Raw genomic sequence first — 24,934 nt, forward strand, 5'->3', positions numbered from 1 at the left:
GAAACCTATTTCCTTCTCAAATGCATTCAATGATGTGGCCTCCACAGCCTAGTGGTAGAGAATTCCACAGGTTCACCATTCTTGGAATGTAGAATTGTCCCCTTCGTCTTGATCCTAAATGGCCTACCCTGTATCCTGAGACATTGACCCCTTGTTCTTGATGGCTCTCCCCCCCACCCAGAGGAAACATCATCCCTGCATCCAGTCTGTCCAGCCCATTGAAACTTTATGCATTTCAATATGATTCTCTTTCTTCTAAACTCAAGACAGGTCACCTAGTCAACCCAATCTCCCTTCATATAACAATCCTGCTATCCTATGAATCAATCTGGCAAACCTTTGTGCACTCCCTCAATATCAAGTATATCCCCTCTCAGCTAAGGAGGCTAAAACTGTACACAAAACTCCAGGAGTGGTGCCACCAAGGCTCTGTACAGCTGAAGACCGATATCCTTGCTCCTGTACTTGATCTCCCTTGCAATGAAGGCAAACATATCATTTGCCTTCTGTAACTGGTGCACAGGGACACCCAGGTCCCTTTGTACATCAACATTTTGCAATCAATCACCATTTAAATAATACTCTGCATTCAATTTTTCACTACTGAAATGGGTAACTTCACACTTCCCACTTTATACTGCATCTGCTATATATTTGCCCACCCACTCTTTTCCATCTCATCTTTAAGTTGATGTCCTCTCTGTCCTCATATTCCCAACAAGTTATATATCATCAGCAAACCTTGGTAACCCTCATCCAAATGATTGATGTATATTGTGAATAGCTGGGAATCAAGTACTGATCCCATCTAATTTTGTCTTCTCCCTCCTTTAAATACCAGGGTCCAATCTGCCAGGACGATACCAAAATCTATAGAATTTTGAAAGATGGCAACAAACCCTTCCATTGTTCCATGGCCACTTCAAATAGTACCCTGGAGTGTACATCAGATCCTGGGGATTTATCAGCTTTCAATCCCATTAATTTCTTCAGAACTATATATTTAAAACACTAATTTCTTTCAATTCCTCTATATCAAATTAGAAAGTAAAGTACAACTATTCCAATATATACACATTTATTCCTTAAATATTAGCCATTGCTTATCCACCATTATACCTTTTGATGAAGTCTCCCACTCTTCCTTAGCCAACTCACATCTCATCTTTGCAAGTTCCTTTTGTTTACATTTAGGAGCTTAGTTTCAGATTGGATTTCTTCATTTTCCATCCTAATGAAGAATTCAATCATATTGTAGTCACTATTCCCTGAAGGACCCTGCACAATATTAGTTAACCCCTTGTCAGTGTGCAATACCAAATTTAGAAGAGATTAGCCCCTAGTTGGTTCCACAAATTACTGGTCTAAAAAAAATTAAATCTTTGCACACACGAGGAATTCATCTGCCACAGTATTATTGCTAATTTGGTTTGCCTAGTCTACATGTAGATTATAGTCACTCAGGATTACTGTAGCACACTTGTCACATGTGTCTTTAATTTCCTATTGAATGCCATCCCATACTTTACCATTGTTTGGAGACCTAGAAACAACTCCCATGAATGCTTTCCATCCTTTGTTGCTTCTCAACTCCACCCAAACTGAGCCAGTATCCTTTCACTGCTGCAACGATTTCGTCTTTAACCAACAATCCCTTTCAACCTCCTTTTCCTTTTTTGCCTGTTCCTTCGAAATATCAAATACCCTTGGATATTCAGTTCCCAACTTTGGTCACCTTGTAGTCATGTTTCTCCAAGCACAATTATATAGTACTCGTTTACAGCTATTTGCATTATTAGTGCACCTTACTGCAAAAGCTCTGGGCATTCAGATGCAGTGCCTTTAGACCTGTCTATTTAACAATTTTATACTTTTGTACTATGACCCTATTTGCTGCTAAACCCTGCTTTCCTCTGCCTTTCACTTCTGCATTGTACTTATCTTTCACATATTTTTATTTCGTCCTCTCTTGCACATCTCCCTGCCACACACATTCAAACATTCCTCAACAGTTATAGCAAATACCCCAATCCTGCCGACATGCAGCACATCTAACTTGTACAGGTTCTGTCTTGCACAAAATCAGTCCCAATGCCTCAGGAATCTAAATCCCATTCCCCGGCACCATCTCTCCAGCCACACATTCACCTGGTCTGCTCCCACATTCCTGATCTCGCTAGCATGTGGCACTGGGAGTAATCCAATGATTACAATGTTTGAGGTCCTGCGCTTTGTAGCTCCCCCTCTCCCCACCCTCACTCTTCAGAATGTCCTGTTGCCACTCATTGATCCTGGCAGTAGGGAGGCAACATACTATCCTGGTGTCACATCTGAAGGCACAGAGACTATAATTTGCTCCCCTTAGAAAGAAAATTCCCATCACTGTTGTTCTTCCACTCATTTCTCTTCATACATGCAGAATTAATTGCGGTGCCACAGGCTTAGTTCTGGCTGCATTTGCCCAAGAAACCATCTCCCCTGCAGTACCCAAAATTGAAAATTTGTTAGAAAGATGCACCAACGGCACTCTTGAACAATTTTTTTTCTTGGTCTGCATAAAAGCAAGCAGAGGCTTTTACTCTGGCATTCATCCATTTCCTTCTGCTTATGCACTCTACCCTCTGTATGACTCCTCACTGTACATGCTATCCATAAATATCTCATCCTTGCAGATGCTCCATAGTGGCTGCAACTCCAGTTCAAACAGTTTAAGTAGCTGCAGTTGGATACATTTTCTGCATGTGATCACCCTAGACCACTGGAAATTATCCTGACTTCCCAAATCACAGGAGGAGCATTCCACGAGGTATAACTGCCCTGCCATGACTTACCCTTAAATAAGTCCCTCTGTTTCTAGCTTAGAGAATATTAAGGACAGTAGAATCATCAGGACCTACTTAACATGGCTGAGGAAAGGTAGAAAATGAAAAGATTACCTTGTTCTCTCTTCACTGAATCCCTCAAGTCAAGCTCCAACTTAAGAACTCTGCATCCCAAACCAGCACTCCAGTTTGAGACGAGAGGAGAGTAAGAAGGGAGAAAGATAAAAAATACTAAAAATTCACTGTCCCAGGGATCAGTTTCAATTCTGCATAAACAGTCAGACTCAGAAGTACATCAAGTGTTAGCCAGATGTTGTTAAACTGGAAGTAGTAATACTTAAGGCACTACATAAAGATGTTGATAATGTTTGCAATTGAGCAGAATTATGGGCAATCAAATTCAACACATTTTTTCAATACAGGAAGATAGTATTCCAGTATTGGCAAAATTTCCATCCAAGACGCCAACACCCTTATCCTAACTGGCACCAAAACCCATTTCTACACTATTAGTGATTGTGCTTTCAGCTGCCTCAGCCCCAGGCTCTGGAATGCCCTCCCTAAACCTCTGCCTCACTTTCTTCAGTTAAGACACTAACAAAACCTAACTCTTTACTAAACTGCTAGTCATCTGTCCCAATATCTCCTTATGTGGCTCAGTATCATTTTGTTTTATGATGCTAATATGAAGCACTTTAAAGGCACAAATACAACTCGTCATCCATTCCTAGTTGTCTGGAATGTGGGACTGATGTTTCATGGATAAGGCCAGATATGGGAAATGTTTCCTTTCCCTAAAAAAATCAGTTGGGTTATGAGAGCCAGCAACTTCCAATTGCTTAAATGAATGGAGTTTCACAAGTTGCTAAAATAGGATTGGAATTCTCGACCTCAGCTGTTAGTCCAGTATCAAACTACTGGATTACAAATTGGAAGATACATTAGGGAATACTGTTAACTTGACATGGAGAGATGTAGAAAGTTAAAACAAAGGCTCATCTTTAAATCACACGCAATCCAACGCCACATGTACTGAAAACTGGTTACATTCATTACCATACTGCCATCTCCTGGTAAAAAGTTGTTGCTGTGCTATAAAAGCTTTGAAGCACAAGCTTATATAAACACCAGAGCTGTTAATTAAGGAACAATTAAAACACAATATAAATATTAATAGATCACTAATTAGAGTAGCATCTAATTCTGGGGTCACACTTTAGAAAGGATGGAAATGCCTTGGAGAAGAAACAAAGGATATTTCCCATTCTCCTAACCACATGTAGGGTGAACGAGGCTAAGACCTTAAATATTGCAGGGTATTTGACATTTTTAAAAAAGCTAGGAAAAGATACTGGAGTAACTCAAAGTCACCATTACTACTGTAGTAAGCAGTAACTTTGGCTCAAAAGAGCAAGATATAGAATCAGTTTGAGCAAGATTTGAAATAGGAAAGGCGGCATTTGTGGGAGTAGTGTATATACACCTTAGAGTAATTGCATGGTAGGATAGGATATACAGGAAGAAATAAGTGGGGCATGTAAGGAAGGTACCACAACAATTGAGGGAGACTTTAACCTTCCCAAATAAGGGTAACTTAAGGGTATAGTGGCAGGACTAGCTGAAAAAGTGGATTCAAAAGTAGTACATTAGAAATGCACTGGCAGATATTTAAGGTTGAATTTAAATAAATCTCATTTATTCTAGTGGGAAAGAATGAACCTTTGAAAAGGATGCACCACCCATGGCTGAATGATGCAGTTAAGGATTGTTTCTTTCAGAAAGGAACACTGTATGAATCTACAAAGATTTGCTGGGTCAGAAGATTGGTCAAATTTTAAGAAACAGCAAAATGGCAAAATAAAACAGGGAGAAAGAAGAGCATGACAGAAAGCTAGCTAGTACAAAAGTAATAGCAAAAGTTGACAAATATTTAAATAGGAAAAGAGTAACTCAAGCTAGTGTTGGTCCACTGGAGCGTGCCTGGGGAATTTAAGAAAATAAAAAATGGCAGGTGTTGAACAGCTAGTTTGTGACTGCCTTGAAAATCAAGGGGTGAACAGGAGGGAGCAACCTAATTACCTCCAGGAAAAAGGTTCTGAAAAAAAAACTAAGAAATCTCAAGAACCAGATGGTCTTCATCCCTAGGGTCTTAAAAATAATGGCTGCAGAGATAGTGTATGAATTGTTTCCTCTTCCAAAATTCCTGAAATTGTGGAAAGGTTCCATGATTGGAAAATAGCTAATGTAACACCTTTAAATCAAGAAAGGAGACAGACAGAAAGCAAGAAACTTGTTAGTCTAACATATGTCATAGGGAAATTGCTGGGAAGGCTATAGCAGGATACTTAGAAAATCATAATATGATGAGAATCAATTTGAAAGGGAAACAGTATTGAACTAATTTATTAGAGATTTTTGAGGAATAACAAAAAAGGTGGATAAACCTGAAAGGCCAACCTGTAAATGGTGTATTTGGGTTTCAGAAGGCAACTGAAAAGGTGTCAAAGGTTATTACATAAGATGAAATTGTATGCTGTGAGGGGGTAAGGGGGCAACATTAATCCTGGTACGGGGGCAACATTAATCCTGGTACTTACTGGAAGGGTCTCCTTATTTGAAAAAAGATACAGTTGCATTTGTTCAATTAAAAGGCCCAATGCCTGGATAAATCTGTTTTGAATGCAGCGATCAGGACCTCATTAGCTTCACTGGATCTTAACTGGTGGTTTCTGTAATTCTTGACACACAAGATTGCTCAACAAGTGCTATCAAACATTTTGAAAATGTAACAAATGAGGTGAAGAAGAAAATCATGGATGTAGTACATATATATTTTCTAAAAATATTAGGTCAGGTACCATACAATAAGAAAACAGAAAAAGATGATGGCCCATAAGATTGAATGCAATAACCAAGGACAGTTAGCAACTGCATCAAGTCTTTTTTTTTAAATGGAGGAACTGTAAAAGATTGACATTATGAGAAATCTAGGTGTCTTAGTGCATACAAAGTTACCATGCAGGTAGAGCAAGTAGTACCTTAATCTTTATTGCAAAGGGATAGGAGTGTAAGGGGTAAAAAGTCTTACTGTAGTTGTGTCAGACTGTGGCAAGACCATACCTGGCAAATTAGATATAGTTTTGTCCACTTACCAAAGGAAGGCTATGCTTGCCTTCAGAGTAGCCCAAAGGTTAACTAAACTGGTTCCTGTGGTGGGGAGATTGTCCTGAAGAGAGGAGTATACTAGGCCTAATGAGAGATTAGAAGTATGGATGATCTCATTGAAACAAAATTCTTAAGCGGGTTAATGAGAGAAGTGCTGTGAGGATGCCACTACCCCACTCCCCCCACCCATTTAAGATTGCAATGAGGGAAAATTTCTTCATGCAAAGGATTATGAATCTTTAATTTTATACCCCAGAGAACAGTGGGTGTTCAATTGAGTATATCCAAAACATGACAGAGTTTTGGATACAGAGGGAAATAAGGGATGTGGAAACAGGACAGAAAGGTGGAATCAAAGTAGATCAGGCATGATAAATCTTGAACAGCTGAGCAGGCTAGAAAGACTGACTTGTTCCTTTCCGGTTTATTATACTTCTATTCAAAACTGATCACAGTACGGTCAAGTGTGATCGATACAAGTCTATCCTTCTGTGATGGAGAAAATCCCCAAATCACGTATGAGAACGTCAAACTTTTAAAAGACATGTTCTTTTTAAAAATGTGCGTCCAATCTCAAAGATAGCAAAGGATGTAAATTCTGTCATTGTCTGACTTGCTCCACTGGGCAATACCAAGAGAGACAATGGAAGTTACTGTTTCCAGAGATGGATCAAAAGCCATACAGAAATTGTCATCTCCTGTGGAGATAATGGAAGCTGACATAAGCATATGGATTTGCACCTTCCTGGAATATGCTGCAAAACTTGGTCAGGTTTGCGGATAACATACACATTGAAGCAAGCCAAGTCAGCAAAGCTATAGCTGAAAAGGAAATCAGGCAAGTTCTCAGCTAAACTGCAGGATGCTGAATCCTGAAACCAACTGTTACCAGAATCATTAATCAATTTGGGGGTAGGGTGTTAGCGTGGATAGAGGATTGGCTGTCAAATAGGAGGCAGAGAGTGGGGGTCAATGGGTGCTATTTGGATTGGCAGTTGGTGACTAGTGGAGTGCCCCAGGGGTCGGTGCTGGGGCCTCAGCGATTTAATATTTATATAGATGATCTGGAGGAGGGAACCGAGTGTATGGTGTCGAAATTTGCTGATGACACCAAGATTGGTGGAATGGCAAATTGTGCGGAGGGTGTGGAAAGTCTGCAGAAGGATCTAGATAGGCTGGGCGAATGGCTAGATGGTTTTGCATTACCTCTGATTAAAGACTCATCTTCTCCACTACCAACAAGCTAATTATCATGCTGTTTTCTCCCCCGCTTTTTAGGCAGCAGACAATTGATAAATGTCTTTATCTCTCGATTTCATTTAATACTGCATGGACATAAATTTGGAATTTGTGTGAGGAAGTATTTCTTCATACAGAACATAAGAAATAGGAGCAGGAGTAGGCCATCTAGCCCTTCGAGCCTGCCCCGCCATTCAATAAGATCATGGCTGATCTGTCGTGGCTCAGTTCCACTTTCCTGCCCTCTCCCCATAACCCTTAATCCCCTTGTCTATCAAAAACCTATCAACCCGCGTCTTAAATATATTTAGCAAGGCAGCCTCCACCACTTCAACGGGCAGAGAATTCCAGAGATTCACCACCCTTTGAGTGAAGAAGTTCCTCCTCAACTCCGTACTAAACCACACCCCACTCCCCTTATCTTGAGGCTGTGCCCTCTAGTCCTACTGTCCTTTGAGCGAGAAGAGCCTCTCCACCTCTATCCCATCCATCCCATTCATCATCTTATATGTCTCAATGAGATCTCCCCTCATTCTTCTAAACTCTAAGCCTAGTTTATCCAGCCTCTCCTCATAGTTCAACCCCCTCAACTCCAGTATCAGCCTAGTAAACCTCCTCTACACTCCCTCCAAGGCCAAAATATCCTTGCGTAAGTGCGGCGACCAAAACTGCACACAGTACTCCAGCTGCGGCCTCACCAGTGCCCTGTATAGTTGCACCAAGACCTCCCTACTTTTATATTCAATCCCCCTCGCTATAAAGGCCAGCATCCCATTCGCCTTCCTGACCACCTGCTGCACCTGCAGGCTGGGTTTTTGTGACTCATACACAAGGACCCCGAGGTCCCTCTGCACCGTCGCCTGCTGCAGTTTTTCACCATGTAAGTAATAGTCCTTCCTACCATTATTCCTACCAAAGTGGACAACTTCACACTTGCTAACATTAAATTCCATTTGCCAGTTCCTGGCCCATTCGCCCAGCCTATCTAGATCCTTCTGCAGACTTTCCACACCCTCCGCACAATTTGCCATTCCACCAATCTTGGTGTCATCAGCAAATTTCGACACCATACACTCGGTTCCCTCCTCCAGATCATCTATATAAATAGTAAATAGCTGAGGCCCCAGCACCGACCCCTGGGGCACTCCACTAGTCACCAACTGCCAATCCAAATAGCACCCATTGACCCCCACTCTCTGCCTCCTATTTGACAGCCAATCCTCTATCCACGCTAACACCCTACCCCCAACTCCATGCCCCCTAACCTTCTGTATTAACCTCTTGTGCGGCACCTTATCAAATGCCTTCTGGAAATCAAGAAACACCACATCTACCGGCTCTCCTCTATCCACCGCCCTAGACACATCCTCATAGAACTCCAATAAATTCGTCAGACATGTCTTCCCCTTAATGAAACTGTGCTGCGTCTGCTCTATCAAACAATTCTCCTCAAGATGCCTCGCTATTTTCTCCTTGATCACGGATTCTAACATTTTACCTACAACAGACGTTAAACTAACCGGCCTATAATTCCCTGCTTTTTGCCTGCTACCCTTCTTAAACAACGGCGTAACATTAGCTGTTTTCCAATCTCCCGGCACTTCCCCGGATTCCAGTGAGATTTGGAAAATAATCATCAAGGCATCCACTAAAACCTCCGCCATTTCTTTCAGAACCCTTGGATGCATTCCATCCGGTCCTGGGGACTTGTCCACAATCAGTCCCTCCAGTCTGTCGAGCACTGCCTCTCTAGTAACAATAATGTCATTCAGGCCCTCCACTCCGACCATCTTTCCATCGCTAACACCCAAACTATTCACATCCTCCTCCGTGAAGACCAAAACAAAAAAAAGTTATTCAAGGCCTCAGCCGTTTCCCCATCCCCTACCACTAAGTCCCCCCTCTCATCCTCTGTGGGTCCAACGTTCACCCGAGTCAGCCTCTTCCTTTTCAAAAACTTACTATCCTTTTTTATATTTAGCGCTAGCCCAGCTTCATAGTTTATCCTACCCTTCTTTATCAACTTCTTCGTCATTCTTTATTGATATTTAAACCTCTCCCAATCCTCTTCTCGCCCACTACTCTTAGCTACTCTAAACACATCCGCTTTTAATTTAATACTCTCCTTTACCTCCTTCGTTATCCACGGCTGATTATCTCTCCTCCTACGATCCTTTTTAACCATCAGAATAAATTTCTGCTGAGCACCAAGAAAGATCTCCTTAAAGATCCTCCACTGTTCCTCAGCAGACCTACCTTCCAATGTGCTCCCCTAATCAACATTCGCCAATTCCTCTCTCATCCTATCGTACTCCCCTCTGTTCAAAGGACACAGGTCCGGGAACCCACTTTGTCCTCCTCCATCTGCAATAGAAACTCCACCATACAATGATCACTCTTCCCAAGAGGATACTTCACCACAAGGTCCCTAATTCTACCTGCCTCATTACATAACACCAGATCCAAGATAGCTCGCTCCCTTGTCGGCTCCAACACACACTGTTCAAGGAAACTATCCCGGCAGCATTCCAAGAACTCTTCCTCAAGCCCACCGCGTCCAACATGGGTCAACCAATCAATATGTAGATTGAAATCCCCCATAATTATCACCGTTCCATTCCTGCACACCACATTTATTTGCACGTTAATAATTTAAAGTTTTTAAACAGTTTTTTTTTAAAAACCTGTTTAAATCATACAGAATGAAGGATGCATGAAGAGATCAATTAGACAAACCAAATGCCCTCCTTAAATCTGTATTTTTGCAAAGCTAACTACAGCTTTTTTAAAATCCATCATTGCATCAATCCGTCAGAGGTGAATAAGAAATCCATGGTTTTCTTATTCACCTCAGTCAAACAACCATCTTTAGGAAAGGATACTAAACTCAAAATGGCAATTGATCCCCTACCTCATGCAAGATAACAACATTCACTTGGTTAAATGCCTCCTTTTTTCTCAAATCGAGTTATCTGTTGGTGCAATATAAATGAATCTTTCTACAAACAACACATTCTACAAGTATTGACGTGAATACTCCATCTGATTATTTAGTGTGGGGTAAGAGAAATAAGGTGATAAACACTAGACTAAACAGGATATCTGTTACTCTTATACCATGCAACTTTTAATTGGTTTAAAAAGAGCACAAGACCTGTACACCAAAGAACACAAGCTCAGAACATTCCTGGACACAACTTTTTCCTAAAATTGAGATGAGAATTCAAAAATCTTCTAACATATAATCTGTTTTATTATTTAGGAAAAGACAGATTAACATCCTCTAAACTGTTGTGTACAATACCTCATAAATGCAAGAAAGATAATGAGAGCAAGGCTCAGTCCCCAGCCAGCAACGGCAAAGGCTTGTGGCATTGTCAGTGCACCAGTGCCAACGATCAAATTAAACATATACACAAGACCAACCTACAAATGAAGCAGAAAGAACACCACATATTAGAGAGCCATTATATTCTATTTGCAACTTAATATTTCCTGGTAGCTCAATAGTGAAGTATATTAGATTCAATCACAATTCAATGCTTTTCATTCCATAAACTCTAATGATCCAAGGCAAAGGATGATTTCATTAGCAACAGAAAGCAAATCCATAGTCTCATTAATCCCAGCAAATTTACAGCACAGAAAATTAGCATTTGGCCTGTCAAACCCATGTTAAGCACAGGTTATTCAGCCTAATGCCACTTGAAGCTCCTGCAGGCCTGGAAATTACAGCACATCAAGCATATATCCAAGTTACTTTTTAAAAATATGATGAGGGTTTTTTCATCCATCACTTTTTCAGATGATGAATTCTAGACCTTCACTGTCTTCTTGTTTAATGTGCATCTTAAAATTTCCCTGCTAATTATTTTATATCCATGGCAAGGTAACTGGAGAAAATAGTAGAGAAGCAGCTGCCAAAGTCACACCTAACCGTAGAAAACAAGCGCTCTCAAAACCAGATTGCTGCCAAAAGGTGCCGTTTAAAATCACAACTTGAACAGAAAAGAATTTCTGCGATGAACACTGAAGACCCAAACCTGCAAAACAATCTGTCGAGATGGTAACTACATGTGGGATTTAGCCTGTGGGCTTGTAGCATACTGGATGTTTCCTGGGGAAAAAAGGCATTTCTCAGTTCAGCAAACATAGGTAGTTGGGAACAAACAGCAGCTTCGTGATACTGCACGTGTATAGCCATCAGTGCAGTCAGATGTACTGCTGCAGTATATTTATTTTTGTATTCATTTGTGGGACATGGGTGTCACTGGCTGGCCCGCATTTAATGCCCATCCCTAGTTGCCGCTGAGGTGGTAGTGAGCTGCTGCCTTGAATCGCTGTGGGTTGATCCATACTGTTAGGAAATTCCAGGATTTTCCAGGAATTGACCCACCAACTGTGAAGGAACAGCAATATATTTTCAAGTCAGGATGGTGAGTGGGTTTGGATCAATTCATTAATTGATCACACTGTTAATCTCTGGTTTGTACATCTTTCTCACATTATACAACATTAAGACCTAGACCTTTTGGGTTTTGGAATCCCTTGCATTTAACAGCAGAGGGGTTCTTCCATCTTTCCAAATGGAGCCTTTCACTCAGATCTTCACAGCCATTGAAGTGCTTTTGATATGAAGTATGAACCATTTAATGAAAGAATAATCTGATTCAATAACAGTTTTCCTATTATTCATTCATGGGATGTGAGCACACTGGATAAGCCAACATTTATTTTAGAAACTATACCTAATTGGTTGAGGCGATATTGCCTTCTTGAATTGCTACTGTCCATGTGAGATAGGTACATCCACAATTTAGGTAGGCCTAGTGATAATAGCACTCAACTATTAATCCAGAAACTCAGCTAATTTCTTGGGACCCAGGTTCAAATTCCACTTTGTCAAAACTTATTTCTGCATTTACCCCACCACTCCACCAGTAACTTAGTAAAAATACTCACATATGGGGAGTACAACTCCCCTGTTTCCGTAATCCCATCCGGCATTTTCAGCTCCTATAGCAGCAGTTTACAACAATCTGATGATGAATCTGGATTAAAGGAGAGTATTCCAATGAAAAATCAAAAGGCCACAGTAAGTTTGCAAACATTTCCAAAAGAAAATGTAATATTTCATACATCATTAAAAATCACAATAATCTTGATAACTATACTGTTGAATAGAAAACTTGGATCAGTTTTTCCATACATATTTCTTGCAACTCTTGTAAATGTCATAATACAACAGATTTAAGGAACTAATGGCAAATCATTCCTGAGGTTACAAACCAAAGCCATAATCTTATTGAATGGTAAAGCAGGCTCCTGTTCCTATTCACTTGTTCATATGAATCTCAGCTAATCCAATTGTTGAAATTGTAGTAGAAATTGAACATTTGACTAGAAGTAACTTCCAAGATTTACTCAATTTCTGGAGGCAATACTGTATTGAAGATTTACATAATGAAGATGGTTGTGATTGTAAAAATGGAAAAATGAACAGGAAGGGGTGGGGATGCAGTGGTCAATATATAGCTCTGGAGACTCATTGGTGGTATAAAGCAGGGGAGAGCAACCATTGTTCAAGTTGCATTGGTTGTCTATAGGTCTTTGAATCACGTAGGTTTATACTGGAAAAGGTCTCACAACACCAGGTTTAAGTCAAACCGATTTATTTGATAGTACACCCACATCATGGTTTATACTGGACCATCAGTTGTGTGCTAAGAGCATTAGGCCTATCCTAAATTGTGGGCGTACCTATCTCACATGGATTGTACAATTCAAGGAGGCAACTCAGTTTCACTTCGATCAATTAGGGATGGGCACTAAAACAAATGTTGGCTTATCCAACGTGCCTACATCCCATGAATGGAAAACCTTACTGGGTCAGGTTATTGCATTAACCAGTTCAGGTGTTGGAAAAGAACAGGATAATTGAAACAGAAACCATTGCATGTAAAATGTATTCAGAGAAGTATCTGAAGCCACATGCATATGAAACAAGGAGAAGGAAAGGTGTTCAGGCCTGCCTGAATTAAATATACTCCAACGTTGATCCATCACATGCTACATTCTGATAGAGGTGAAAGGGAAAAAAAAAATGACCAATTCAAGAGTGAATCTTTGAATTACATGAAGGAACAATGGTTTCACAATATAACAGGCCAGTCTCTCAAGTCTAAGCCAGCCAACAAGTAGCAATCAAGCTTAATCCCATTTTGAAGTTCCTGTTCCCCTGTTCCATTGCTTTGCTGGTTACTGCGCTTCAGGATATATCCAATTTATTGTTACGTGATAAGAGATTCTGCCTCTACCACTCTTTCAGTTTCCACCACCCCTTCACCCCACACACACCACCCCTTCACACCCCGCCCCCCTGCCCCACCCACCGCCCCCCCGCCCCTTCACCCGCCCCCCCCGCCCCACACACCGCCCCCCCCGCCCCACACACCGCCCCTTCACCCGCCCCCCCGCCCCACCCACCGCCCCTTCACCCGCCCCCCCGCCCCACCCACCGCCCCTTCACCCGCCCCCCCGCCCCACCCACCGCCCCTTCACCCGCCCCCCCCGCCCCACCCACCGCCCCTTCACCCGCCCCCCGCCCCACCCACCGCCCCTTCACCCGCCCCACACACCACCCCCCCGCCCCACACACCGCCCCTTCACCCGCCCCCCCTGCCCCACACACCGCCCCCCCGCCCCTTCACCCGCCCCACACACCGCCCCTTCACCCGCCTCCCCCGCCCCACACACCGCCCCTTCACCCGCCCCCCCGCCCCACACACCGCCCCTTCACCCGCCCCCCCACCCCACACACCGCCCCTTCACCCGCCCCACACACCGCCCCTTCACCCGCCCCCCCGCCCCACACACCGCCCCACACACCGCCCCTTCACCCGCCCCCCCGCCCCACACACCGCCCCTTCACCCGCCCCCCCGCCCACACACCGCCTTCACCCGCCCACACACCGCCCCCCCGCCCGCCCACACACCGCCCCTTCACCCGCCCACACACCGCCCCTTCACCCGCCCCCTGCCCCACACACCGCCCCTTCACCCGCCCACACACCGCCCCTTCACCCGCCCACACACCCCACACACCGCCCCTCCTGCCGCCCCTTCACCCGCCCCCCCACCCCACACACCGCCCCTTCACCCGCCCCCCCCGCCGCCCCTTCACCCGCCCCCCCGCCCCACACGCCGCCCCTTCACCCGCCCCCCCGCCCCACACACCGCCCCTTCACCCGCCCCACACACCGCCCCTTCACCCGCCCCCTGCCCCACACACCGCCCACACACCGCCTTCACCCGCCCACACACCGCCCCTTCACCCGCCCCCTGCCCCACACACCGCCCCTTCACCCGCCCCCTGCCCCACACACCGCCCACACACCGCCTTCACCCGCCCACACACCGCCCCTTCACCCGCCCCCTGCCCCACACACCGCCCCTTCACCCGCCCCCCCGCCCCTTCACCCGCCCCCTGACCCGCCCCACACACCGCCCCTTCACCCGCCCCACACACCGCCCCTTCACCCGCCCCCCCACCCGCCCCTTCACCCGCCCCCCACCCCACACACCGCCCCTTCACCCGCCCCCCCGCCGCCCCTTCACCCGCCCCCCCCGCTCCACACACCGCCCCCCCCCGCCGCCCCTTCACCCGCCCCCCCCGCCGCCCCTTCACCCGCCCCCCCGCCCCACACACCGCCCACACACCGCCTTCACCCGCCCCCCCACCGCCCCTTCACCCGCCCCCCCGCCCCACACACCGCCCCTTCACCCGCCCACACACCGCCCCTTCACCCGCCCCACACACCGCCCCTTCACCCGCCCCACACACTGCCCCTTCACCCGCCCCCCCACCCCACACACCGCCCCTCCCGCCGCCCCTTCACCCGCCCCCCCACCCCACACACCGCCCCTTCACCCGCCCCCCCGCCGCCCCTTCACCCGCCCCCCCGCCCCACACGCCGCCCCTTCACCCGCCCCCCCGCCCCACACGCCGCCCCTTCACCCGCCCCCCCGCCGCCCCTTCACCCGCCCCCCCCGCCGCCCCTTCACCCGCCCCCCCGCCCCTTCACCCGCCCCACACACCGCCCCTTCACCCGCCCCACACACCGCCCCTTCACCCGCCCCCCCTTCACCCGCCCCCCCGCCCCACACACCGCCCCTTCACCCGCCCCCCCCGCCCCACACACCGCCCCCCCGCCCCACACACCGCCCCTTCACCCGCCCCCCCCGCCCCACACACCACCCCTTCACCCGCCCGCCCCCCGCCCCTTCACCCGCCCCCCCGCCCCACACACCGCCCCTTCACCCGCCCCCCCGCCCCACACACCGCCCCTTCACCCGCCCCCCCGCCCCACACACCGCCCCTTCACCCACCCCCCCGCCCCACACACCGCCCCTTCACCCGCCCCACACACTGCCCCTTCACCCGCCCCCCCCGCCCCACACACCGCCCCTTCACCCGCCCCCCCCCCCGCCCCACACACCGCCCCTTCACCCGCCCACCATGAATGCACGAAGCATTAGGAATAAAGTGGATGAGTTGGTGGTGCAGATCGACACAAATGGATATGATCTGGTGGCCATTACAGAGACGTGGCTGCAAGGTGACAGGGACTGGGAGCTGAATGTCCAGGATCGGTCGACCCATGTTGGACGCGGTGAGCTCGAGGAGGAGTTCTTGGAATGCTGCCGGAATAGTTTCCTGGAACAGTGTGTGTTGGAGCCGACGAGGGAGCGAGCTATCTTGGATCAGGTGCTATGTAATGAGGCGGGTAGAATTAGGGACCTTGCGGTGAAGGATCCTCTTGGGGAGAGTGATCATTGTATGGTGGAGTTTCTATTGCAGACGGAGGAGGACAAAGTGGGTTCCCGGACCTGTGTCCTTTGTTTGAGTCCTGAAAGAAATGGCGGAGGTGATAGTGGATGCCTTGGTGGTTATTTTCCAGACGTCACTGGATTCCGGGGAAATGCCGGAAGATTGGAAAATGGGTAAATGTTACGCCGTTGTTTAAGAAGGGTGCCAGGCAAAAGGCAGGGAATTATAGGCCGGTTAGTTTAATGTCTGTTGTAGGTAAAATGTTAGAATCCGCCATCAAGGAGGAAATAGCGAGGCATCTTGAGGGGAACTGCTTGATAGAGCAGACGCAGCACGGTTTCGCTAAAGGGAAGTCGTGTCTGACAAATTTACTGGAGTTCTATGAGGGTGTGTCTAGGGCGGTGGATAGAGGAGAGCCGGTGGATAGAGGAGAGCCGGTGGATGTGGTCTTTCTTGATTTTCAGAAGGCGTTTAACAAGGTACCTCACAAGAGGTTATTGCAGAAGGTCAGGGGGCATGGAGTTGGGGGTAGGGTGTTAGTGTAGATAGAGAACTGGTTGTCAAATAGGAGGCAGAGAGTGGGGGTCAATGGGTGCTATTCGGATTGGCGGATGGTGACGAGTGGAGTGCCCCAGGGGTCGGTGCTGAGGCCTCAGCTACTTACCATTTATATAGATGATCTGGAGGAGGGAACAGAGTGTAGGGTGTCGAAATTTGCTGATGACACTAAGATTGCTGGAATGGCAAATTGTGCGGAGGGTGGGGAGAGTCTACGGAAGGATCTAGATAGGCTGGGCGAATGGGCCAGGAAATGGCAAATGGAATTTAATGTTGGCAAGTGTGAGGTGGTCCACTTTGGTAGGAAAAATGGTAGGAAGGATTATTACTTACGTGGTGAAAAACTGCAGCAGGCGACGGTGCAGAGGGACCTCGGGGTCCTTGTGCATGAGTCGCAAAAACCCAGCTTGCAGGTGGTCAGGAAGGCGAATGGGATGATGGCCTTCATCGTGAGGGGGATTGAATATAGAAGTAGGAAGGTCTTGTTGCGGCTGTATAGGGCATTGGTGAGGCCGCAGCTGGAGTAGTGTGCAGTTTTGGGTGCCGTACTTACGCAAGGATATTTTGGCCTTGGAGGGAGTGCAGAGGAGGTTTACTAGGCTGATACCGGAGTTGAGGGAGTTGAGCTATAAGGAGAGGCTGAATAAATTAGGCTTGTACTTGTTAGAGTTTAGAAGAATGAGGGGAGATCTCATTGAGACGTATAAGATGATGAATGGGATGGATAGGATAGAGGTGGAGAGCCTCTTCCCGCTCAGAAAGGATAGTAGGACTAGGGGGCACAGCCTCAAGATAAAGGGGGGGCGGTTGAGAATGGAGTTGAGGAGGAACTTCTTCACTCAAAGGGTGGTGAATCTCTGGAATTCTCTGCCCGTTGAAGTGGTGGAGGCTACCTCGCTAAATATTTTTAAGACGTGGGTTGATGGGTTTTTGATAAGAGAGGGGAGTAAGGGTTATGGAGAGAGGGGAGTAAGGGTTATGGAGAGAGGGGAGTAAGGGTTATGGAGAGAGGGGAGTAAGGGTTATGGAGAGAGGGGAGTAAGGGTTATGGAGAGAGGGGAGTAAGGGTTATGGAGAGAGGGGAGTAAGGGTTATGGAGAGAGGGGAGTAAGGGTTATGGAGAGAGGGGAGTAAGGGTTATGGAGAGAGGGGAGTAAGGGTTATGGAGAGAGGGGAGTAAGGGTTATGGAGAGAGGGGAGTAAGGGTTATGGAGAGAGGGGAGTAAGGGTTATGGAGAGAGGGGAGTAAGGGTTATGGAGAGAGGGGAGTAAGGGTTATGGAGAGAGGGGAGTAAGGGTTATGGAGAGAGGGAGTAAGGGTTATGGAGAGAGGGAGTAAGGGTTATGGAGAGAGGGGAGTAAGGGTTATGGAGAGAGGGGAGTAAGGGTTATGGAGAGAGGGGAGTAAGGGTTATGTGAGGAGGGGAGTAAGGGTTATGGAGAGAGGGGAGTAAGGGTTATGGAGAGAGGGGAGTAAGGGTTATGGAGAGAGGGGAGTAAGGGTTATGGAGAGAGGGGAGTAAGGGTTATGGAGAGAGGGGAGTAAGGGTTATGGAGAGAGGGGGAGTAAGGGTTATGGAGAGAGGGGAGTAAGGGTTATGGAGAGAGGGAGTAAGGGTTATGGAGAGAGGGGAGTAAGGGTTATGGAGAGGGAGTAAGGGTTATGGAGAGAGGGAGTAGGGTTATGGGAGAGGGGGGTATGGGGGAGGGGAGTAAGGGTTATGGAGAGAGGGGAGTAAGGGTTCTGGAGAGAGGGGAGTAAGGGTTATGGAGAGAGGGGAGTAAGGGTTATGGAGAGAGGGGAGTAAGGGTTATGGGAGAGAGGGGAGTAAGGTTATGGAGAGAGGGGAGTAAGGGTTATGGAGAGAGGGGAGTAAGGGTTATGGAGAGAGGGGAGTAAGGGTTATGGAGAGAGGGGAGTAAGGGTTATGGGAGAGAGGGAGTAAGGGTTATGGAGAGAGGGGAGTAAGGGTTATGGAGAGAGGGGAGTAAGGGTTATGGAGAGAGGGGAGTAAGGGTTATGGAGAGAGGGGAGTAAGGGTTATGGAGAGAGGGGAGTAAGGGTTATGGAGAGAGGGAGTAAGGGTTATGGAGAGAGGGGAGTAAGGTTATGGAGAGAGGGGAGTAAGGGTTCTGGAGAGAGGGGAGTAAGGGTTATGGAGAGAGGGGAGTAAGGGTTATGGAGAGAGGGGAGTAAGGGTTATGGAGAGAGGGAGTAAGGGTTATGGAGAGAGGGGAGTAAGGGTTATGGAGAGAGGGGAGTAAGGGTTATGGAGAGAGGGGAGTAAGGGTTATGGAGAGAGGGGAGTAAGGGTTATGGAGAGAGGGGAGTAAGGGTTATGGAGAGAGGGGAGTAAGGGTTATGGAGAGAGGGGAGTAAGGGTTATGGAGAGAGGGGAGTAAGGGTTATGGAGAGAGGGGAGTAAGGGTTATGGAGAGAGGGGAGTAAGGGTTATGGAGAGAGGGGAGTAAGGGTTATGGAGAGAGGGGAGTAAGGGTTATGGAGAGAGGGAGTAAGGGTTATGGAGAGAGGGGAGTAAGGGTTATGGAGAGAGGGGAGTAAGGGTTATGGAGAGAGGGGAGTAAGGGTTATGGAGAGAGGGGAGTAAGGGTTATGGAGAGAGGGGAGTAAGGGTTATGGAGAGAGGGGAGTAAGGGTTATGGAGAGAGGGGAGTAAGGGGTTATGGAGAGAGGGGAGTAAGGGTTATGGAGAGAGGGGAGTAAGGGTTATGGAGAGAGGGGAGTAAGGGTTATGGAGAGAGGGGAGTAAGGGTTATGGAGAGAGGGGAGTAAGGTTATGGAGAGAGGGGAGTAAGGGTTATGGAGAGAGGGGAGTAAGGGTTATGGAGAGAGGGGAGTAAGGGTTATGGAGAGAGGGGAGTAAGGGTTATGGAGAGAGGGGAGTAAGGGTTATGGAGAGAGGGGAGTAAGGGTTATGGAGAGAGGGGAGTAAGGGTTATGGAGAGAGGGCGGGAATGGGGAACTGAGCCACAACAGATCAGCCATGATCTTATTGAATGGCGCCCGCCCCCAGCCCCCCCCATCCGCTCCCCCACCTCTCCCCCCGCCCCCTCCCCCCACCCCCTGCCCTCCCCCCCCCGCCCCCACACCCCCCCGCCCCCACACCCCCCCTGCCCTCCCCCCCCTGTCCCCGCCCCCCCCTGCCCTCCCCCCCCTGTCCCCGCCCCCCCGCCCCCACACCCCCCCTGCCCTCCCCCCCTGTCCCCGCCCCCCCCGCCCCCTCCCCCCCCGCACCCCCCTCCCCCCCCCCCCCCCCCCCACACCCCCCTGCCCTCCCCCCCCTCCCCCCACCACCCCCGCCCCCCCACACCCCCCACCCTGCCCCAACCCCACCCCCCCGCCACCCCCGCCCCAACCCCACCCCCCCGCCACCCCACCCCGCCCCCTCACCCCCTGCCTCGCGCCACCTCGCCCCCCTCCGCGCCCTCACCCCCTGCCTCGCGCCACCCCGCCCCCCCTCCGCGCCCTCACCCCCTGCCTCGCGCCACCCCGCCCCCCTCCGCGCCCTCACCCCCTGCCTCGCGCCACCCCGCCCCCCTCCGCGCCCTCACCCCCTGCCTCGCGCCACCCGCCCCCCTCCGCGCCCTCACCCCCTGCCTCGCGCCACCCGCCCCCCTCCGCGCCCCCACCCCACCCCCTCCCCCCGCCCCCCTCCGCGCCCCCACCCCACCCCCTCCCCCGCCCCCCTCCGCGCCCCCACCCCACCCCCTCCCCCCCCACACACCCCCCTCCCCCCCACACACCCCCCCCACACCCCCCCTCCCCCACACACCCCTCCCCCCACACACCCCCCCCACACCCCCCCCTCCGCTGCCCTTCCCCCCCTCCCGCCCCCAAACCCCCCTCGCCCTCTCCCCCCTCCCGCCCCCACACCCCCCCGCCCTCTCCCCCCTCCCGCCCCCACACCCCCCGCCCTCTTCCCCCCTCCCCCCCTGCCCTCCCCCCACACCCCCCCCCGCCCTCCCCCCCACACCCCCGCCCTCCCCCCCACACCCCCCCTGCCCCCACACCCCCGCCCTCCCCCCCCACACCCCCCCTGCCCCCGCCCCCCCCTCCCTCCCCCCACCCCCCCCCCTCCCTCTCCCCCCTCCCCCCCACCCCCCCCTCCCTCTCTCCCCCTCCCCCCCACCCCCCCCTCCCTCTCTCCCCCTCCCCCCCACCCCCCCTCCCTCTCTCCCCCTCCCCCCACCCCCCCCTCCCTCTCTCCCCCTCCCCCTCTCCCCCTCCCCCCACACCCCCCCTCCCCCCTCCCCCTCCCCCCCACCCCCCCTCCCTCTCTCCCCCCCCCCCCCACCCCCCCCTGGCCTTCCCCCCCTCCCGCCCCCACACCCCCCCCCGCCCTTCCCCCCCTCCCGCCCCCACACCCCCCCCCGCCCTTCCCCCCCCTCCCGCCCCCACACCCCCCCCCGCCCTTCCCCCCCCTCCCGCCCCCACACCCCCCCCTGCCCTTCCCCCCCCTCCCGCCCCCACACCCCCCCCGCCCTCTCCCCCCTCCCGCCCCCACACCCCCCGCCCTCTCCCCCTCCCGCCCCCACACCCCCCCCTCCCCCACACCCCCCCGCCCTCTCCCCCCTCCCGCCCCCACACCCCACCTCCCCCACACCCCCCGCCCCCCCCGCGCCCGCCCCCCCACCCCTCTCTCCCCCCGCCCCCCTTTCCACCCCCTGCCCGACACACCACCCCTTCACCCCCCGCCCCTTCACCCCCTCGCTCCCTCCCCCCCTCGCCCCTTTCATCCTCCTCGCTCCCTCCCCCCCGCCCCTTCACCCCCTCTCCTCCCCCCCCCGCCCCTTCACCCCCCTCGTTCCCTCCCCCTTCCCCCTCCCCCCTCGCCCCTTCACCCCCTCTCCCTTCCCCCCCCCTCGTCCCTTCACCCCCCTCTCCCCTTCCCCCCCCCTCGTCCCTTCACCCCCCTCTCCCCTTCCCCCCCCTCTCCCCTTCCCCCCCCCTCGTCCCTTCACCCCCCTCTCCCTTCCCCCCCCTCTCCCCTTCCCCCCCCCCTCGTCCCTTCACCCCCCTCTCCCCTTCCCCCCCTCTCCCCTTCCCCCCCCCTGTCCCTTCACCCCCCTCTCCCCTTCCCCCCCCTCTCCCCTTCCCCCCCCTCGTCCCTTCACCCCCTCTCTCCTCTCCCCCCCCGCCCCTTCACCCCCTCCTCCCTCCCCCCCCTCGCCCCTTCACCCCCTCTCTCCCTCCCCCCCCTCGCCCCTCACCCCCTCTCTCCCTCCCCCCCCCTCGCCCCTTCACCCCCTCTCTCCCTCCCCCCCTCGCCCCTTCACCCCCCTCTCTCCCTCCCCCCCCTCCCCCTTCACCCACCCTCTCTCCCTCCCCCCCTCCCCTCCCCCCCCCTCTCTCCCTCCCTCTCCCTCCCCCCTCTCTCCCTCCCCTCCCTCCTCCCTTCCCCCCTCTCTCCTCCCCCTCGCCCTTCACCCCCTCTCCCTCCCCCCCTCTCGCCCCTTCACCCCCCTCTCTCCCTCCCCCCCTCCCTTCCCCCTCTCGCCCCTTCACCCCCCTCTCTCCCTTCCACCCCCCCGCCCCTCCACCCTCTCTCCCCTTCACCCCTCTCCCCCCCCCGCCCCCCCGCCCCCCTCTCCCCCCCCGCCCCCGCCCCCCGCCCTCTCTCCCCCCCGCCCCCCCGCCTCTCTCCCTCCCTCCCTCCCCCCCCCCGCCCGCCCGCCTGCCTCTCTCTCTCTCCCCTAACCCCTCACCTGCCTCTGAGTCAAGGGGTTTATTTTATTGCTGCTGCTGTGTGCGGGGTACTGACAGTTGTATCGCTCTCCCCAGTCTCTGTGCTCTTGCTGACGTTGCTACTCGCGCTACCGGTCACGGGACCCGGATTTTAAACGCGCGCGCAGCAGTCAGGGTCGTGCGCGTGCGCCATGCCGATTCTCATCCCAACGACGTCACTCGATGCCAACAAGAGCACGTGACGTGCCCCAAGCGCTGGGCGGAGATTTCAAAGAAAGAAGTCTGACAGCACCAGGTTAAAGTCCAACAGGTTTATTTGGTAGTAAATGCCAGTAGCTTTTGGGATTTGCCCCTTCGTCAGGTGAGTGGGAGTTCTGTTCAGAAACAGAGCAGAATTTACAAATATTGATTAGAATGCGAGTATTTACAGCTAATCAGATCTTAAAGGTGCAGACAATGTGCTGTTGCAACATCTCATTTACTGTCCTGTCTGGAGACAATACACATCTCTTTAATCTCTGCTCAATGCTATCCCCACTCACATTGTCTGCACCTTTAAGACTTGATTAGCTGTAAAGACTTGCATTCTAATCAGTATTCTGTAAACTGTGTGTGCCTTTACATGCTCTGTTTGTGATCAGAACTCCCATTCACCTGACTAAGGGGCAAACCCCAAAAGCTAGTGGCATTTGCTACCAAATAAACCTGTTGGACTTTAACCTAGTGTTGTGAGACTTCTTACTGTGTTTACCCCAGCCCAACGCTGGCATCTCCACATCAGAGATTTCAAAATCAGGGACAGTGTCCAGAACATCGTATCAGCATGGACACAAAAATATATATCAACACATTATTTGTACATAAATATATAGTATGGTGATGCTGGTGTTCGGCTGGGGTGAGCACAGTAAGACGTCCCACAACACTAGGTTAGAGTCCAAATAAACCTGTTGGGCTTTAACCTGGTGTTGTGAGACTTCTTACTTTATTATAATAGATCTGAGTTTTCCTGTAGACGATAACATGGATTTTGTGGCAATAGTGATGATCATACTGCTAGCACTCACTGTCAGCAACCTCTGAAATCCACATATGTGCAGTTAAATGTGGAAATTCAGAAGTTAATGTTAGTGATAATACACTTGTCATAAAGAAATATTGAGGTGGCACAGTGGTTAGCACTGCTGCTTCACAGCACCAGAGACCCACATTCAAATTCCTGGCTTGGGTCACAGTCTGTATGGAGTCTGTACATTCTCCCTGTGTCTGCGTGGGTGTGCTCCAGATTCCTCCCACATTCTGAAAGATGTGCTGGTTAGGTGCATTGACCCAAACAAGTGCGTACTGTGGCGACTAGGGGAATTTCACAGTGACTTCATGTAAGCCTTACTTGTGGCTAATAAATAAACTTCAATCAATCATTGAAAAACTTATCATGTTAAAATCCCCAAAAGCTGCAACTTTGTAATGATGTGAAACTGATTATTTAACAGCATATTAATTTATGATTCTGTTGAATGATCTCTCCGGCCCTGGAAAACATATTTTGTATTTGTGTAATGTCATTTTCTTTCTATTCTGATACAAACTTTAAGATTTTTAATGTTTATTCTTTTCAGCTTCTAATTTGTATGTCTCAATCATTAATTTTCCTTTCTATAAAATTTGTAAAAAGTGAAGGCCAGAATTTGAGTCTTGGAATAGGAAAGCTTTACTGCAATTGTACAGGGTGTAAGTGAGGCTACACCTTGAGTATTGTGTGCAATTTTGGTGTCCTTATCTGAGGAATGATGTTCTTGCTATAAAGGGACGGTAGCAAACGTTGACTAGGCTGATTCTTGGGATAGCAAGTCTGTGGTATAAGGAAAGACTAAATTGGTTTGGATTACCTTCATTGGAGGTTAGAAGAGTGAGAGGGGCTCTCATAAAAACATATATCATTCTAACAGAATTAGGCAGGGTATATTTAGAAATAATGTTCTCAATGACAGGGGAGTCCAGAACTTGGAATAAATAGCTTGAGAAGAAGGGGTAAAAGTTTACAGATTGAGGTGAGGAGAAATTTCTTCTTGCTGAGAGTGGTGAATCTGTGAATTCACGACCATAGAAAGTAACTGAGGCCAAAATATTGTATGATTTCAAGAAGAAATTAGATATAGTTCTTGTGGCTAAAAGGGATCAAAGGATGGGGAGGGAGGGGGGGAGTGGGATCACGGTATTAAATTTGATGATTAGCTGTGATCATAATGAAGGTGTCAATGGCTTACTCCTGTTTCTATTTTCTATATATGTTTCTATGTATGTTTCTAGTGCATCTTACTTCTTTGTTTGCTGTCTGTGTGAATATTTCAATGATGTGGGTATGCCGGCGTTGGACTGGCGTAAACACAGTAAAAAGTCTGACAACACCAGGTTTTAGTCCAACCTATTTATTTGATAATATTTGATAATTATCAAATAAATAGGTTGGACTAAAACCTGGTGTTGTCAGACTTTTTACTGTGAATATTTCAATGCCATTGGTTACTTATCCTGCTTGAGAAATCACAATTGTTGGGCAGCTGGACATCCTCTTGACATGGCATCAGAATCAGGAAAGGTGAATTCCACATC

At 50.1% G+C, this 24,934-nt stretch overlaps 1 protein-coding gene across 3 annotated transcripts in view; it reads right to left on the minus strand.

Moving 5' to 3' along the window:
- The window catches only part of slc38a12 (solute carrier family 38 member 12), a 241,466-nt gene extending 219,018 nt beyond the window's left edge, over positions 1-22,448 (minus strand). The window contains exons 1-3 of one of the 3 annotated variants that reach the window (XM_080208957.1): positions 22,398-22,448; positions 12,189-12,277; positions 10,531-10,652 (exon numbers count right to left, since the gene is read on the minus strand). In XM_080208957.1, the coding sequence (XP_080065083.1) occupies positions 10,531-10,652; positions 12,189-12,233 (167 nt within the window). In that variant the 5' untranslated portion in view covers positions 12,234-12,277; positions 22,398-22,448. Of the gene's footprint in view, positions 1-10,530; positions 10,653-12,188; positions 12,278-22,341 lie in introns of all 3 variants that reach the window. The other 2 variants (XM_080208955.1, XM_080208956.1) reach the window with 2 other exon arrangements.
- Between the last annotated feature and the right edge of the window lie 2,486 nt (positions 22,449-24,934).

This window comes from Carcharhinus amblyrhynchos, chromosome 21, assembly GCF_965287045.1.
Source record: "Carcharhinus amblyrhynchos chromosome 21, sCarAmb.v2.hapA, whole genome shotgun sequence".
Taxonomy (NCBI): Eukaryota; Metazoa; Chordata; class Chondrichthyes; order Carcharhiniformes; family Carcharhinidae; genus Carcharhinus; species Carcharhinus amblyrhynchos.